This window comes from Micromys minutus (genome assembly GCF_963924665.1).
Source record: "Micromys minutus genome assembly, chromosome: 15".
NCBI classification, from domain to species: Eukaryota; Metazoa; Chordata; class Mammalia; order Rodentia; family Muridae; genus Micromys; species Micromys minutus.
In genome coordinates this window covers 33074228-33088838 of record NC_137984.1, presented here as the reverse complement: position 1 = coordinate 33088838, position 14611 = coordinate 33074228, and the positions used below count along the sequence as shown (strand labels likewise).

At 36.1% G+C, this 14611-nt stretch overlaps 1 protein-coding gene across 4 annotated transcripts in view; it reads right to left on the bottom strand.

Moving 5' to 3' along the window:
- FXR1 (FMR1 autosomal homolog 1) overlaps nt 1-14611 on the bottom strand; it is a 50401-nt gene that overhangs the window by 24031 nt on the left and 11759 nt on the right. For all 4 annotated transcript variants that reach the window (XM_080929491.1, XM_080929492.1, XM_080929493.1 and 1 more), the window contains exons 2-5: nt 7107-7159; nt 5501-5594; nt 730-801; nt 253-401 (exon numbers count right to left, since the gene is read on the bottom strand). In XM_080929491.1, the coding sequence (XP_080785617.1) occupies nt 253-401; nt 730-801; nt 5501-5594; nt 7107-7159 (368 nt within the window). The remainder of the gene's footprint in view (nt 1-252; nt 402-729; nt 802-5500; nt 5595-7106; nt 7160-14611) is intronic.

The following is a 14611-nucleotide window of genomic DNA, read 5'->3' as shown; positions in this document are numbered from 1 at the left end:
AATTATGTGTCTTATGCCTGAGTGCAAGTGCCAACCAGAGGCGTCAGAAGCCCTGGAGTCTGAGTTACCCGATTTTAGTGTTGGGAATCAAACACTTGTCCTATAAAAGATTACTGTGCGTGCTTATCTCCTGAGCCATCTCTCAGCCCCTTATTTACTTGTATAAGGCTTTTGGTTGGTAGACTGAAGAAATGATGTTGTTTTGTAGACTGAAAGATATCAGCTTACAAACAATTCAATAAAGTTACTTACGCTTCTCTCAAATCCTCAGGAACATCCACTGTGCACTTAAAGAAGGTATTTTTTTTGACAGTTTTATTTTGATTGACAGGCCGAAGTCGTTCAAATGTGACTATTTCATTGTAAGTGGCATCACAAGCAGCATATTCAATGACATAAAACTAAAAGACAAAATTCTTTTAAAAGCTCATGTGAACAGAAGTACTGACCTTTAAATGATGTTTTAGAACCCCTCTATGTACAAACACTAAGCATACCTTTATATTATCAACATCTTACATAAGCCAGATTATAAATGTTTACAAGCATGAACCTTGGTAGTCATATAGCCTTGAAGAATACCTCTAGAAAGAATCTTTAGTGTTTGGCAATAAAAAAGCAAAATGAAATTAACAGTACAGTGAATGTATAACAAGTGATTAACTATGTTGGAGATGACAGTCACAACAACCCAGAATTAAGGCGTTTCCTTGGAAAATAGACACTCACCTCTCCTTTCATCATCCGAACTTTAGCCAGCCACCATCCACATGGCTCTTGGTCATTTGCTCTTGAATATACCTGAGAAACAAAAGCACTCCTTTATCTATCCATCCCAAAAGACTGACATTACAGATGCAAATGTAAAATCTAACTGAACTCAACCAAAATGTTATTACTGAAATGCAAGAGAAAGGCACTTTAAAAAGCAAGTGTAGACAGAGGTTATTACTTAAAAACTAAGGCTAAAACCTTGAGTAACTAACAGCTTCTTGGAAATCTATCTTGACAAATAACTGTTTAGTTTTTTAAAAATTTAAAGAAATACTTTTTACAAGACAACTGTATTAAAATATGTACAACATGTGCTAACACTTCATCAAAATTAGGAATTGTTTTCAAGAATTAAAAATATTATTTAATTTTTAAATATTAAAATATTAAAATTTAAAAATAAAGAGGCCCAGACTACCAACTCTGTTAAAAACATGAAGTATAATGTTTTACAATTGTTTGTCTAAAAAGTAAAACATAAGACACACTCAGTTCATCTACCACTATCTTACAAAAACAACAAAAAATAAATTTCTTTTCAAGACAGCTCAAGCTGGTCTTGAATTATTTATGTCAGTGTTGACCTCAATTATTCCTGATCCTCCTGCCTGTACTTTCGCAGGCCATTTTTAAAATCCCCTAACTATTCAGACTAAAACAGAAAACAACACAATTCTGAGAGTTGCTCTGTTTCTGTATGTGAAATCCTTATCTGGAAGGTTGGCTTGACTAATTAACCTGGCAGGCACAGTCAGTCAGTCATTTGTCTGACTATTAATTACTCAGCCTCTTGCTGGGCAGAATGTATGTACTGAGGAGCACACTGAAGTGCTAGTAAGTACCAATTACTGGGTTCTTATCCCTAAACTTTCCATTTGGCTGTCCATGACCCCTTACAATTAACCAGTAAATCAACAAGCCTTCCTATCTATCCCCGAAGTATATTCAAAGAATGTCAACAACCCTTTACTAATCTTCAAAAAAAAAAAAAAATGCATTTCATAAGACTATCAAACACAGGAATGAGCATATCCCATTCAGGGGTATGACATATATAAGGTTGTGCTCTTTTGTTTTCATAAATGATCTTCACACACACACACACACTAGGATTAAGTACACATGAGAGATCATGCCAGGGTTGTTACCTGAGCACTGGGACCCAAGAACTTGTCTATGTAGTTAGAAATAAAGAAGTAAATCTGTATGAGCAAACATTACAGCATCTGTAATGCCCTCATTATTAGTTAATTAATTTATACAAAAATCACAAATAGGTAATATAGCTAAAGCTGTTACAATCTAAAATTCTTTATAAATGCAAAGAAAAAGTCTAAAACACACTCAGCTCTAGCTAAATACTATATTTGTATACAAGTATTATGCTAATATTAAATATTTAAAACATATTTAACTTAAACTTCTTCCTTAAATTTCAAGTTAACAATGTATGATGACATCTTAATTTGTGATATTTAAAAAAAAAATGTAGAGTGCAAATTTTTACTAGGACTGAATCATGAAATGGAAAATGAAGTAAAGCAATCTAGGAACAATGATTTCCAAATCTCTAACATGTTTTTGTCACAACTAAGGAAACCAAGTCACATATGGTGTAAAGTCAGACTAAGCTTTCCTAGGCAGAGACTAAGAAAAAGTGTATTAAATAAAACATCCTCAGCACCTCGCCAATGAGTTGTGGTGTTTGTTGTTGATTTAGAGTGCTCCCCCACACCCTTAAACCAGAGATTTGCAATAGTATCTTAACAGCAAAATAATATAGGAACCAGGGCATGGTAATATGAAGCCTGTAATTCCAACACTAAGGAAACTAAAGCAGAAAGATCTCAAATTCTAGGCCATCTAAAAAGAAGAAAAAAACTGATTTAAAACACATCAAAATAAAGCAAAGAAACAGATCACCCAGGCGCGGTGTCATGCACCTTTGGCCCCAGCACTCAGAAGGCAGAGACAGGCAGTTTTCTATAAATTTGGGGCCACCCTAGTCTACAACATGAGTACAGGACAGATAAGTTCATTACACACAGAGAAACTCAGTCCCAAAAATAAAACAAACAAAATCTTACATTTCCCATACACACACACTTCTAATTGAGAACATTTTGACCTCTAAGTTATATTCATTTTTTGATTCCTTGATGTGGAATTCCAAAAGAGGAAAACACAATGGTAACAGAATTAGCTCTTTAAAGCCAAAATTAAGTCTGTCCTCATAGAAAAATATAAGATGAAACAATTCTGAGAAAGTCACATTTGATGAAGTATAAGGACAACATTAGCACAGACACCTGTAGCATCACTGCTATTATTGAGTATCTCCTAACTACCTCCGCTGACAGTTCCTGTCTACAAACAAGTCAACTGGCACTATTTTCTGAGGTCTCACCACATCTTTCAAGAACTCCACTATAGTATACTTTATTAGTTATTTTCCTATTGCCACAACTAAACACCATGACCAAAGCAAGAGAGCATTTCATCTGTGGAGGCTCAAGGTTCCAGAGGGTTCTTGAGTCCATGACCACCAAGACAGGGAGCATTGCACTGCAGTAACTGCTGAGAACTTTCATATTGAAACAACAACAAGGCAGAGAAAAAAACTAAGTGGGAATGGCAGAAGTTTTTGAAACCCCCAAAGCCTACTACCAGTGACACACTTCCTTCAACAAGAAATGCACTTCAAACAGTTCTATCAACTTCAGAACAAGCATTCAAATATTACTGGCCTATGAGGGCCACTGTTATTCAAACTACCACCTACAGTTATGGATCTCTTAAGTTATTGAAGCTTATTTTGGTGCAAGTTAACTATAAGAGAAGAGTGGTTGCATTTATTATTAGTACTGACACAAAATTGTAGCACAGCTTTGAGTAAAAGCAAAACAGTGCTGTTTCATTTTCAGTAATGGTTAATACTGTCAACTTGACAGGATCTAGAATCACCTAGAGAACAATCCTCTAGCTATGTCTATAACAGATTTCAGAATGGGCTGAGCTGGGGAGACTGACCCTAAATGAGAAGAACTATCTCACAGTCTGGGATCCTGGACTGACTAAAAAGGTGAAAGTGAGCAGAGCACTGGCTGTCTCCTCTGACTGGATATAATATAAACAGCAGCTTCAAGTTCCTGCTACCATGCCTTTCCTACCAGTGTGAACAGTACTCTCAAATCTGGGCCAAAATAAACCCATCTTTTAGTTGCTTGTTAGGTATTTCAATGAGAAATAATTAGTACACTATCCAGGCTCTATAAACCAGGCAAAAATGAGACTTAAAAAAATATCTTCTGTAATATCACATCAGCCTATGATAAATAAAGTAATCTAGATTCTAGGGAACCTAGAAGGATGTTACAACTTTCTTGAAAATTTAAAAGTTTATAACCGAGCCTTCCGGTTTACCCTCTTCAGATCAATGCATCTTCTCAAAGATTCTGTTTACAGTAGACAGTGATCACAAGAGACCTGGCCAAAGTACAAATATAAGACTTCGGACTGCTCAGCCCTAAATGGAACGTGTATCTGCTCTTTCCAAGGGAGCATGGTGGAAGAAGGGGCAGAAAGAATGTAAGGGCAGAGGCAGTAAATGACTATAATAAAACAGTATCTTCTGGTCTTAGCAAAGCAGCTGTATGCATGAACTCACTGCAGTTTTGACAGCTGCACAAAACCTGTACAAGCCCAAGCCAGACCAAATTCCAAAAAGGATTTGTTGACCAGGAAAAGGGAAGTTGACCAAGCAACCCTGCCCCTAGTTAAAGATCTAGTAACAACTGCTAGCTACTAGGAGAGGGAGGGATGGTTTTCAGAGAATAACTACTCTTCTTTGGAAAATCATATATCTGAAGAGTATTTGGTCCTAAAGCATAAATTAATCTTCAAATTTTGCTCATTTTTTAATGGGTAGAAAAAAAAAAGAGGACAGTTTGGTGGTTAGGTTGGGGATAGCAAATATGATCAAAAATTTTGCACAAAGCCCTCAAGGAATTAAAAAATAAAAATTTAAATAAATAAAAGTATATCTTAACTTACCATTATACTGTGATAGTATTTTCAACTTGGGGAGGAGGGTTGAAAGTACAGCATTTTATACATGGCCTAATATATCAAAGGACTACTAGGGATTACATGCATGCAACACCATGCCCAGCAATAGCAAGCGCAGTCATCAAGAGTGGTTAATACTGAAGAAGCAGACAGGGAGCAAGTTACAAAAACAGCAGCACAATGTGTTCATCCAGCAATGAAGTAAGAAGGTAAAAACACAATATGGACAATGTGCTAAGTAGTAGGATTTTGGGTTTTTGCCATTTTTTGATTTTCTGTAATTAATTTTTTAAAAGATATTCCTGCAGTATCCCACAAAGTAGTTTATATATACATAATACATAACCAAAGATATTAGAAAGTGACTAACACTATATGGTTCTACGTTAGGTTTCTTCAAAAATTCAAATGCAATTATCACATAATGATTTAAGAAACTTTTATTTTGAAAAACTTGATCAAGCCCACCAAAGCTAAAAATAGTAGCACTGACACATGAATCTATTTCTGCCTCAAGTCTCCAGTAACACTACATCAGTCACTGCCAATAAATAACAGGAAAAGGAGCATAGTTATCCATGAGCTACAAATGTGCTCACAAGAGTATTTATTTAGCACAAAAAATACAGCACAATAAAGAAAACTTAAATACACATACCTCTACTTCATCTCCTTCACTAATTTCCTTTTTTATATCAGGTGGTGGTGGTAATCGAACTTCATTAAACGGAACCTGGCGTTCTGGTTGCCAGCTGAAGGATTAGGAGAAGAATTAGTACCTTTATTTTAGCAGACCCTAATTTGGAAAAGCTGACTAATGCTATATATTTAAGTTACCCTTATCATTCAGAATGTTCCAAAGAGAAAAACAAAGAACCTTAATTCTTTAATTTATTAAGCTAAGAAACAGACTTCTGTATGATTCTTGAAAAGCTTTAATTAATACCAATAGTATTACACTCCAATTATTTATCCTAAGAATGGCAAATATATCATACCCTACAAACAAAATGGGCTGATTTAACAATAACAACTAAAGTTCATTAACAACTACCAAATTAAAGTGATGAGATCAAGAATATGACACCCAAAAACCCCCCACAATTTCAAAAGTTACAACATAATAAAATTAAGTCACTTTAGGGTACACATTCACAAAATAAGTACAAAATATTATCAGAGAAGCTGAAGAGGTGGACTTGGTGGCTAAAGAGCACTTGCTACTACTTTTCAGAGCACACAGTAGCAGCAATTCCAGAAGACACCCTCTTCTGACCTCTAAGGAGACTGGACAGATATGTGATGCAGAGATACATGCAGAAAAAAATATATACATATTGATTTTTAAAGGACATCCCTAAAATCTACAGTTCAAAATCAAGAGTTTATGTCCAGATGGGAACTTTGTGCTTAGCATGCTCACAGGGCCATGGTTCAAACTTAGCAAATACACCCTCAAAAGAGTTTTAACTTGTCTAGAAAATATGTAATTAGAACCTAGTAAAGACATAATAATCTTTATAGCAATATAAACTAACTTAGCTGCTGTTACCTGACAAGGTTTTATAGTCAACTATCATTTTCAAGTTTCCATAGGTCACCTTACACATGGGAGATATATACCCCACATAAAATGGTACTCAGAGGAGTGGCTAAGGAAGGAAACAGCAGCTTAAAGTCTAGGATTTTGATGCCCTTTCTTTTTTACCATTATTGTCTACATGGCAGCTCACAAAAAACAGAAGTGATCTTAACAACTGTCTCTCCATAGGCAGCTGTTGGGCACTTCTCCTCCTCAGGCAGTTCAGAACCATTCACAAGTTCAACAGTTCTTTGACCTTCAAGTTAACCTTCCTTCTATGACCCTTCCTAATCCAGCTTAGTACACTTGTCTTCCTCACTTTTAACTGCCTAGCCTCTAGGATACGGAGAGAATTACTATCAACTTTTAACATCAAGCAATTAAAGACTGCTGCGAGCTCACTACTGTAACCAGTTGTACCACCACTTCAACTCCAGGGGTCTTAAGTATTATGCTACTTGTGTACCTACTTCTGCAAAAAATTGCTGACTGAATCTTACCCAGACATATTTTGACAAAGGACATAAATGACAGGTAAATTACAGATAAAAAAGCAAGTGAAGGATTATTAAAACTGGACTTTGAAATCACAAAAGTCAAGCACCCAAAAGCAGAATTGTTTTCCTACTGGCATCAGTAAGAACACTCAGTTCTTAAAAGTTAACATCTACTAATAACTTACTTATTTTCAAAAACAACTGTGAGGGAGTCTTCGTGGACATCTTTGATAAATCCCTGCATTAAAACAAAAATTTGTATCAGCATTAATGTTATTAAATAATTCTAAAAACTTGTAATAGAAATTAACTGCAGAATGACAAAAGAACACAGGTAAAGGAAGACCAGGCAGAAGTATGTCTCAGCACTATGGAAGCTAAGGCAGAAGGACTGCTCCAAGTTCTAAGCCAAACTGGCCATATGGTGAATACCAGACAAGACCCTGTCTTTAGAAGGAGAAAAATAAAATACCCAGGGCTAGAAATATAGCCAAGTTGGTAAAACGCTTGCCTCAGATTTTCAAATAACTCCATCCCCAGCACAATACAAAACAGTGGGATAGACAACTCCAGGAGGATGGCAAACTCAAGGTTGGCTACACAGCAAGGTGAAAGCCAGCCTGGGATGTGGAAGAGACTAAAAGGGGTATAGAGAAGACAGACCCAAATACAATTTCCACCTTATCCCCAAACAAACTTACCAACCACAGGGCTTGAAAAGATTGTTCAGATGTGAATTCATCACCACCATTTGTAAAAAGCTATTCTTTAGCTCCCTTCAACTATGGTTCTAACAAAAATTAACATGGCAAACACAACATGTACTTATCCTTGGAGCACAAGCATTAGCTGAATGAAATAAGTGGTCTGAGAGTTTAGTAAGAGCTAATGACCCAAACTCTTGTTGCCAGGTAACATCCTAACTCTGTGACTCACATACAATTTTAATCTAATGGAGTTAATTAGCTCTCATGTATCAGAAATAAAAATTTAAGTAATATTCAACAAAGTACCTAGTACTATAACTATTACATTACATAGAAAAACATGTAATTTTTACTCATATCACAACCCTGAAAAAAAAAAATGACATTTGAAAAATAGCATTATCCTTCAGTCATATTTTTTCCCCTCAGAGTTAAAATTTTCAGAGCCAGAAAGACAGTTTGGCAGGTGAAAGTACCCACCATGCAAGTATGACAATCTGAATTTGATCCTGGGAATCCACAGTAGAAAGGAGAACTGACTCCCAAAAGTTATGTTTCTTCTACACACATGCTGTAGCATACGAGTGTCTGCACTCACATATTCAGTTATTTTCTTTCTCAAATTGGGCTATAGTTAATATACTTCCTCAAAACCATAGATTATCAATAAACATAAAATCAACAATTATTTTCTAGTCTTTAAAGGTAAATTTTAAAGTAAGTGTGTATCTTCATTTTACTATTATCAGAGACACTAGATTTACACTCAGTATTAGATGGCTAAGCAAAACAGCCTGCATTATTATAGACTCCAACCATCCAACCAACCATCATCAGACAATCAACAACAACAACAAACATAATGAATTTGGGGGGGGGGTATAACATACCACATAAAAAGATTTGTTTTTAAGTGAAACAGAACAGCAAATCCCTCCCTAGTCCACCCACTGGCAAATTAGTAAATATTTTTCTCAACACTTACACAAAATGCACTCAAAACTAGCCAGACAGACACATGTACTTGGTACTTGGGTAAAGCAAAACATAAAATTTTTCTATTCATGCTCCCTTAAAAATCCACATAACACTAAAGTGTAAGCCAAGATAAACTTGAAAAAGACAAAGACGAAAAGTCTAACAGTTACTAAGTAACAAAGCAGTTTAAAAGAGCAATATTTCAATGTCTTCCTATCAATTAAAAATAAAAAATATAAACCAGCAAAAGAAAAAAACCAAAGAGCAAGCTTAGTGCAACCCCAGAAAGAACTCTTTGTAACTGGTCAGTCAGGCCATATCAAGGAGAATCTTAAGGATTCCATAACTAACAAGATTTATTATCTAAATTTAGTTGGTGTTTTGGCTAGTGACATTTTTATGTCTAAGCCAGTTACTGGGTTGTTTTCCTGTTGAGAAATCAGCAGCATATCAAGTTACTTGTCCTATTTGATTTTCTCAAATTTTTCTTTTCTGTAGCCAAGATCTACAGGGGTCTTCCCCTGTCATATCCCATCCATATTCTGGAGGAGTCCAAAGCCTTTTCTCCTATCCTCAACATAGTCTTTCTCCCAAGGTAGCATGTTCTTGGTCCAATAACCAAAAATCAAAGATATAACATGAATTAAATTAATAGCTTGACCTCTCTCCCAGAGGATTTTTAATATCATAAATACCAAACTTTTAACCATCTTCATTTTGATAATTAAAATGACCCAAAGCAATTAGAACAATCTAAGCAAATATTTGTTGGGATAATGCTCCTCCATTATCTCCTGTTTTGTTCTTACAGGATTAATTTTTAATAGTGAGACCAAGACCTAAGTTTCTACTGAGATTAAGTTAGTCTGCATATCCCCTGCTTTCTGACCTATAATTTAAGATAAAAATACCTTGATTATTTTAAGATCAAAAACATCTATATATCTAAATTCACCCTTCTATGGAAATTAATAATTGTGAGTACATATATCCCTTTCTCTTTATTTCACTTGCATTAGCATAAGTTTATCTAAGTTTTTTATACTCATGCCCTTTCTGACTTATAATTTAAGATCAAAAGCTTCAATTACTTATCTAAATTCCCTTCTACTTACTACATAAGCATATTTCCAGGCTCTACTTTTGTCACACCAGGCTAACCCCCAGAAATCCCATGTAGATCATGTTTGAAGATTCTGAGAACTGACCTGGCTGACTTTTTAAATTGTCTTTTAGTGCATTTTTCTCATTCTCTGTATTCTCCCTCCTTGAATAGCCTGTCTTTGCTCCCAGCACCTCCAAGCTCAAACTCTTTGAAGCAGCTAAAAGGACTCAAGAGTTAATCCCTATTGCCAGTTGTGTTCCTTGTTCTAGCTTCATGGCTTGCATGGGAACCATGTAACTTGGCTTGCTGAGAAACCAATTCTCCCCTCCTCATCTTTTATTATGATGCATGTGTATTCCATTTGGGAATCTCCAATTAATATTTAAAAGTGTGTTTTTGCCCCACATTGTGTGTAATCTGTATCAGTGAGTTTGACTTTGGCTCCCAGCTGTCTAGTGCTGCTGGATTTACAAATGGAAGACACACATGCCGGCTAATTTTGGTGGTAAGTTTTGACTAGCTCAATGGCTGAGCACTTCTAAACCTCCCGGGAGGCTAGCACACACTCCCCACCAGTACTCCTGAATTAATCTTTTAAAATCTTTATTTCATCTCTGCTAAAGCAGACCCAATTGGGGGAAATGTTCTCCATGCTCCCCGGTCATGGCAATCTGTTCTTCCTCAATCCCTTGCCCACCCTGCCCAGCCATTGGCTATATGGCAATTCTTAATTACCAATTGAAGCCAATTGGGGGCAGGGACCTTTAGCATCTGAAAGAACCATTTGAGAACCAAATTAAGAAAAAGCACTAGAATCAATTCACAACACTCCATAATCCTGGAGGTTTTATTTTTGTTGTTGTTTTCAAAGTTCTTTTCACCTAGAAAAATCTAAAAATTTCAGAGTCTGTTCAGCTGGTTTCATTTCTGCTATTACATTCACTTTAAACTATCATTCTTGTCAGAATCTCCATTCTTACAGTACCAGCAAACTTTTCATTTAATTATATCAGAAACTAACAATTTCCAAGTACAGAAATATTAGTAAGTCATCTTCTGCCATCAAAAGTCAGTTCTGGTTTGAACTTTGACTAATAAACTGCCTAGTTGAACAACCTTTCAAGAGAGTTTGGCACACTTCACAATCTTACCCCTCTTAGTTTCTGTATAACTCATAAAGCAGGATTAATTCAAATCACAAATTTAGACAAATTTGTAAAACAAAAAACAGGGCTCAACGCCCCACCCCCAACATCCCTCCATAAACACCAGTGCCAAACTATACTTAGATGCACATTTTCCACAAAATTTAAGAAAAAACACAGCTCTAGGCTTCAATATCCTTACTGCTAATAGTTCTCTTAAGATTTACTAGATTAAGGACATAGTCTTTAACAAGTCTTTAAAATGTTTCTGAGCTGTTTTGAGTAGCGTCTAATGTATTAATCTAATCTCCCAAGTTAAAACACCTTGGGCAATTCTAAATTGCCAAATATCCATAAAATTGAAGTTCCTTTGACACAGGAACAGCAATCTTTGTTGTTCCTGCTTTTAGACAGTCTTGCCAAGTAATTGCTGCTGGCCTAGTACTTGCCACTGAACCCTAGAATGCCTCAAACTTGTGACAATCTACAAAGAAAGAAAAAACCTAGTAAATCGGTGTTTGTGAGTTAACGACTGACCAACGTACATGTAAATAATAAGCAGCTGGAAGAGTAAAGGGCTCACAAAAGGTGTCCACTCAATAGCAACAGAGAATGTGTCGGGGAGGTTAAAATACCTTCATAAAACAAAAAAGCACTAAAAGCACCTTTTATTTTGGGGGGAAGAGCCCACAGGTAACAATATACTATATTGATTAAGTATTAACACTTACTTTGAAACTAAATGATCATGACAGGGAAACAATTTAAAGTACAGTACACAGAATGCAAAAAAAAAAAATGCTTCTCTAACAACTAAGATATTTAGAAAAATTGGAGGGGAGGGGCAGCTGGCGTCCTGGCTATCTTAAACACTCAAGTTCAGAGTTCCATGTGCCTGTACCCAGGAAGGCTGAGATTAAAGGCATGAACCACCATGCCTGGCTTTAGAATTTTTAAATGAGGGAAAAGAGTGACTTATTTTTAAGCAGTACTGGGACATTTGAAAAATGAAGCTGGGTGTGGTGGCACAAGGCCTATAATGCCAAAAATCAGGAGGCAGAGTAGGTTCAAAGCCAACCAAGATTAGAAAGATCTAGTTTCAAATTAACCAAGGGATGAGAACTGCAGCTCAGTGGTAGAGCATTTGTTTTAGTTGAATTCCTCCTGTACTCAATTTTCAGCACCACCAAACTTGTCTCCACAAAATAAAAGTAATGGTAAAAATACTTTAAAAAATTATTCCAAGCATGAAAGCACATGTGTCTTATTCTCAATGTTCAAGAGGCTGAATCAAGAGGACAATCTAGACAACATAGTGATTTTGAAGCCAGAATGAACCAAACGAAAAACCTGCCTCAAAAGGGGGGTGGGGTGTAGAGAAATTTTTATTTAAAAAAAAATGGGTGAAAACATGAGTAAATTATTCATAATCCTAGTTTAAGGAAGCCATTTCTAATCAACAATTTTAAGAGACAAAAAAGAAAAAAAAAACTTCCCTAAAAGATGAGCCATAATAATCACAAAGGTGGGGAGGGGGGGAGAGTTAACATGAACTAAGAGTTAAATTCTGTAAATTTTCCAGTCAGTAAGAACATCAGGACAGACCGAACAATGAAAAGAGAACAAATTGAGAAGAGAAAAACCTTCATTTTAATACATGGAACTTTTAAAATGTTGCGTGTGTTACAATTTCATCTAGCTTTACTGTTTTCTTATTTCACTGTTTTCTGACCCACATTATCTACATATACAACTTTGCTTTAGTTTTCAATTATCTACCCTAAGGTGCTTGGCCGTTTTTATGTGAAAGCATAAACAGCTTAAAGAAGCTACATAGTACAATACAGAAAAGAAGCCACTGAAGATATAGTTTTGAAATGATCTTCCAAAATCTCTCTTTAGAGAGAGAAACAACTACAACAATACATAAGCACCAACCTAAAGTCTCACTTCCTGGAAGGTTATAAAGTACTTTAAAAAAAAAAAAAACTCATCTTTTAAGAGCTCTTTTCATTAAAGAGAAAAAGAGGATTAAGTCTTACAGCAAAACTACCAGTAGAAATGATGGAGACTTTCATGTTTACAGAAAAAAAAATATCAAAACTAAATTTGTAACAGGAAAGCACAATGAAGTCTTGCTAGAGCCTCCATGCATTTGAAATCTGTAGATCTTAAGTAGGGAATCAGGTATCAGATGCTCAAAGTCATCTTTGGTCAATAAGGAGTTCCATAGCAAAGAAACCAGTTCCCTCACCAAAAAGTAAAAAAAATAAATAAAAAGGCTATGGACATGCATCCTTTTGAAACCACTACCACTTATTCAGAGGCAGAAAAAAAGACAGGAAAATTAATGAGACCTGGAAAGGAGCCATCAGTTTGATGAAAGTTCCTGGCCAGCTATGAGTAAAAAATTCCAGCCCAACTAATATTTGCTAAAATTACCTACACGTTGCAAAGGGCCATGTTTAATGTCTGAATATATGCATTATCAATATAGCCACCCTCCTTTTCCAGCCATAAACTTTCAATTCTCTAAATATCTCACAAAAACTCTACTTTACAGACCGAGGAAGGGATATCTTAGCATCAAGCTAACTTCAGAACTACCAGAACTCTGTCTCTTGCTGACATGCTCTCAAGAAGTCCACACCTACACTTAGGTTCTACACTATCTTGTTTCCCTGAGCATCTCTGCAATAAAGCTGTGCTTAAGTCTATGTTAAAATCTTTAACTCAGGTCCCTGAAAGAACTCTTAAGGCTGCAGAAGGCAGTGTCTCTCCAGCTCCCAGGTCCCACTGCCACTGCCAAAACCCATTTGGAGAATTATATGACCTACGAAAATTCTCAACTGTAAAGTAACCGACTTCAAGCTCAACTATTACTTCTGGTTGTTTAAGACCTCATCACATGTCTTCTTCTTATGCAATCTACTACAAACTAATTTATACTCCTTACAAAAGGGGAAACAAACTAAAACACCCTAGCACTCTGCAAACAACCAACTGTATGTAATCAAGAACTAACCAGCTTAAAGCTACAAAACTGAATTTAGAATGGTAACCTAGATAAAAACAAACAAAACTACTGAACTTGCATGTTATAAAAACTCTTGTTAGATCTAAGATTTCTACTGCAAAACAAACTACTACCAACAAGAGAAGAGCAAAATACAGCTTTTGAAAGTGAAAACAGGCCTCAGCCTAATCCTTAACTTAAAAAGAAATAATTTATCTGTTATAGATCTGCTTTTTTTACCTGTATGTATGTGGACCTTCATGAATGTATATACCCCATATGTCAGAAGAGCTAGAGTTACAGGTGTGGTTGTGAGCTACTACCTGGGTTCTGAGACCCAAATCCTGGTCCTCTGCAAAACCAGTAAGCTTGACACCCCCAGTCTCCTAGAGTGGTTCTGATAGTTAAAGTCCAATCTATTAAGAATCCTCATTGGTTGAGCAGGCAAATGATTCTAGGGATAAAGACAATTACTGCCAAGGCTGCCCACCTGAGTTCTGTATTGGGAATCCACCCCCAACTCCCAGTGAAAGGAAAAAACTGACTTTTAAAAGTTTCCTCTGGTGTGCCCACACACACACACACACACACACACACACACACAACCCTCAAATAAATCTAATTTAAAATTTTGAAAGAGGCAGGAGAACCGGCTCAGTGTTCAGTTCCCAGCTCCCATGATTGGGCAGGCTCACAACTACTTCTAACTTCAGCTCCAATGGGATTCAATGCCTCTGGC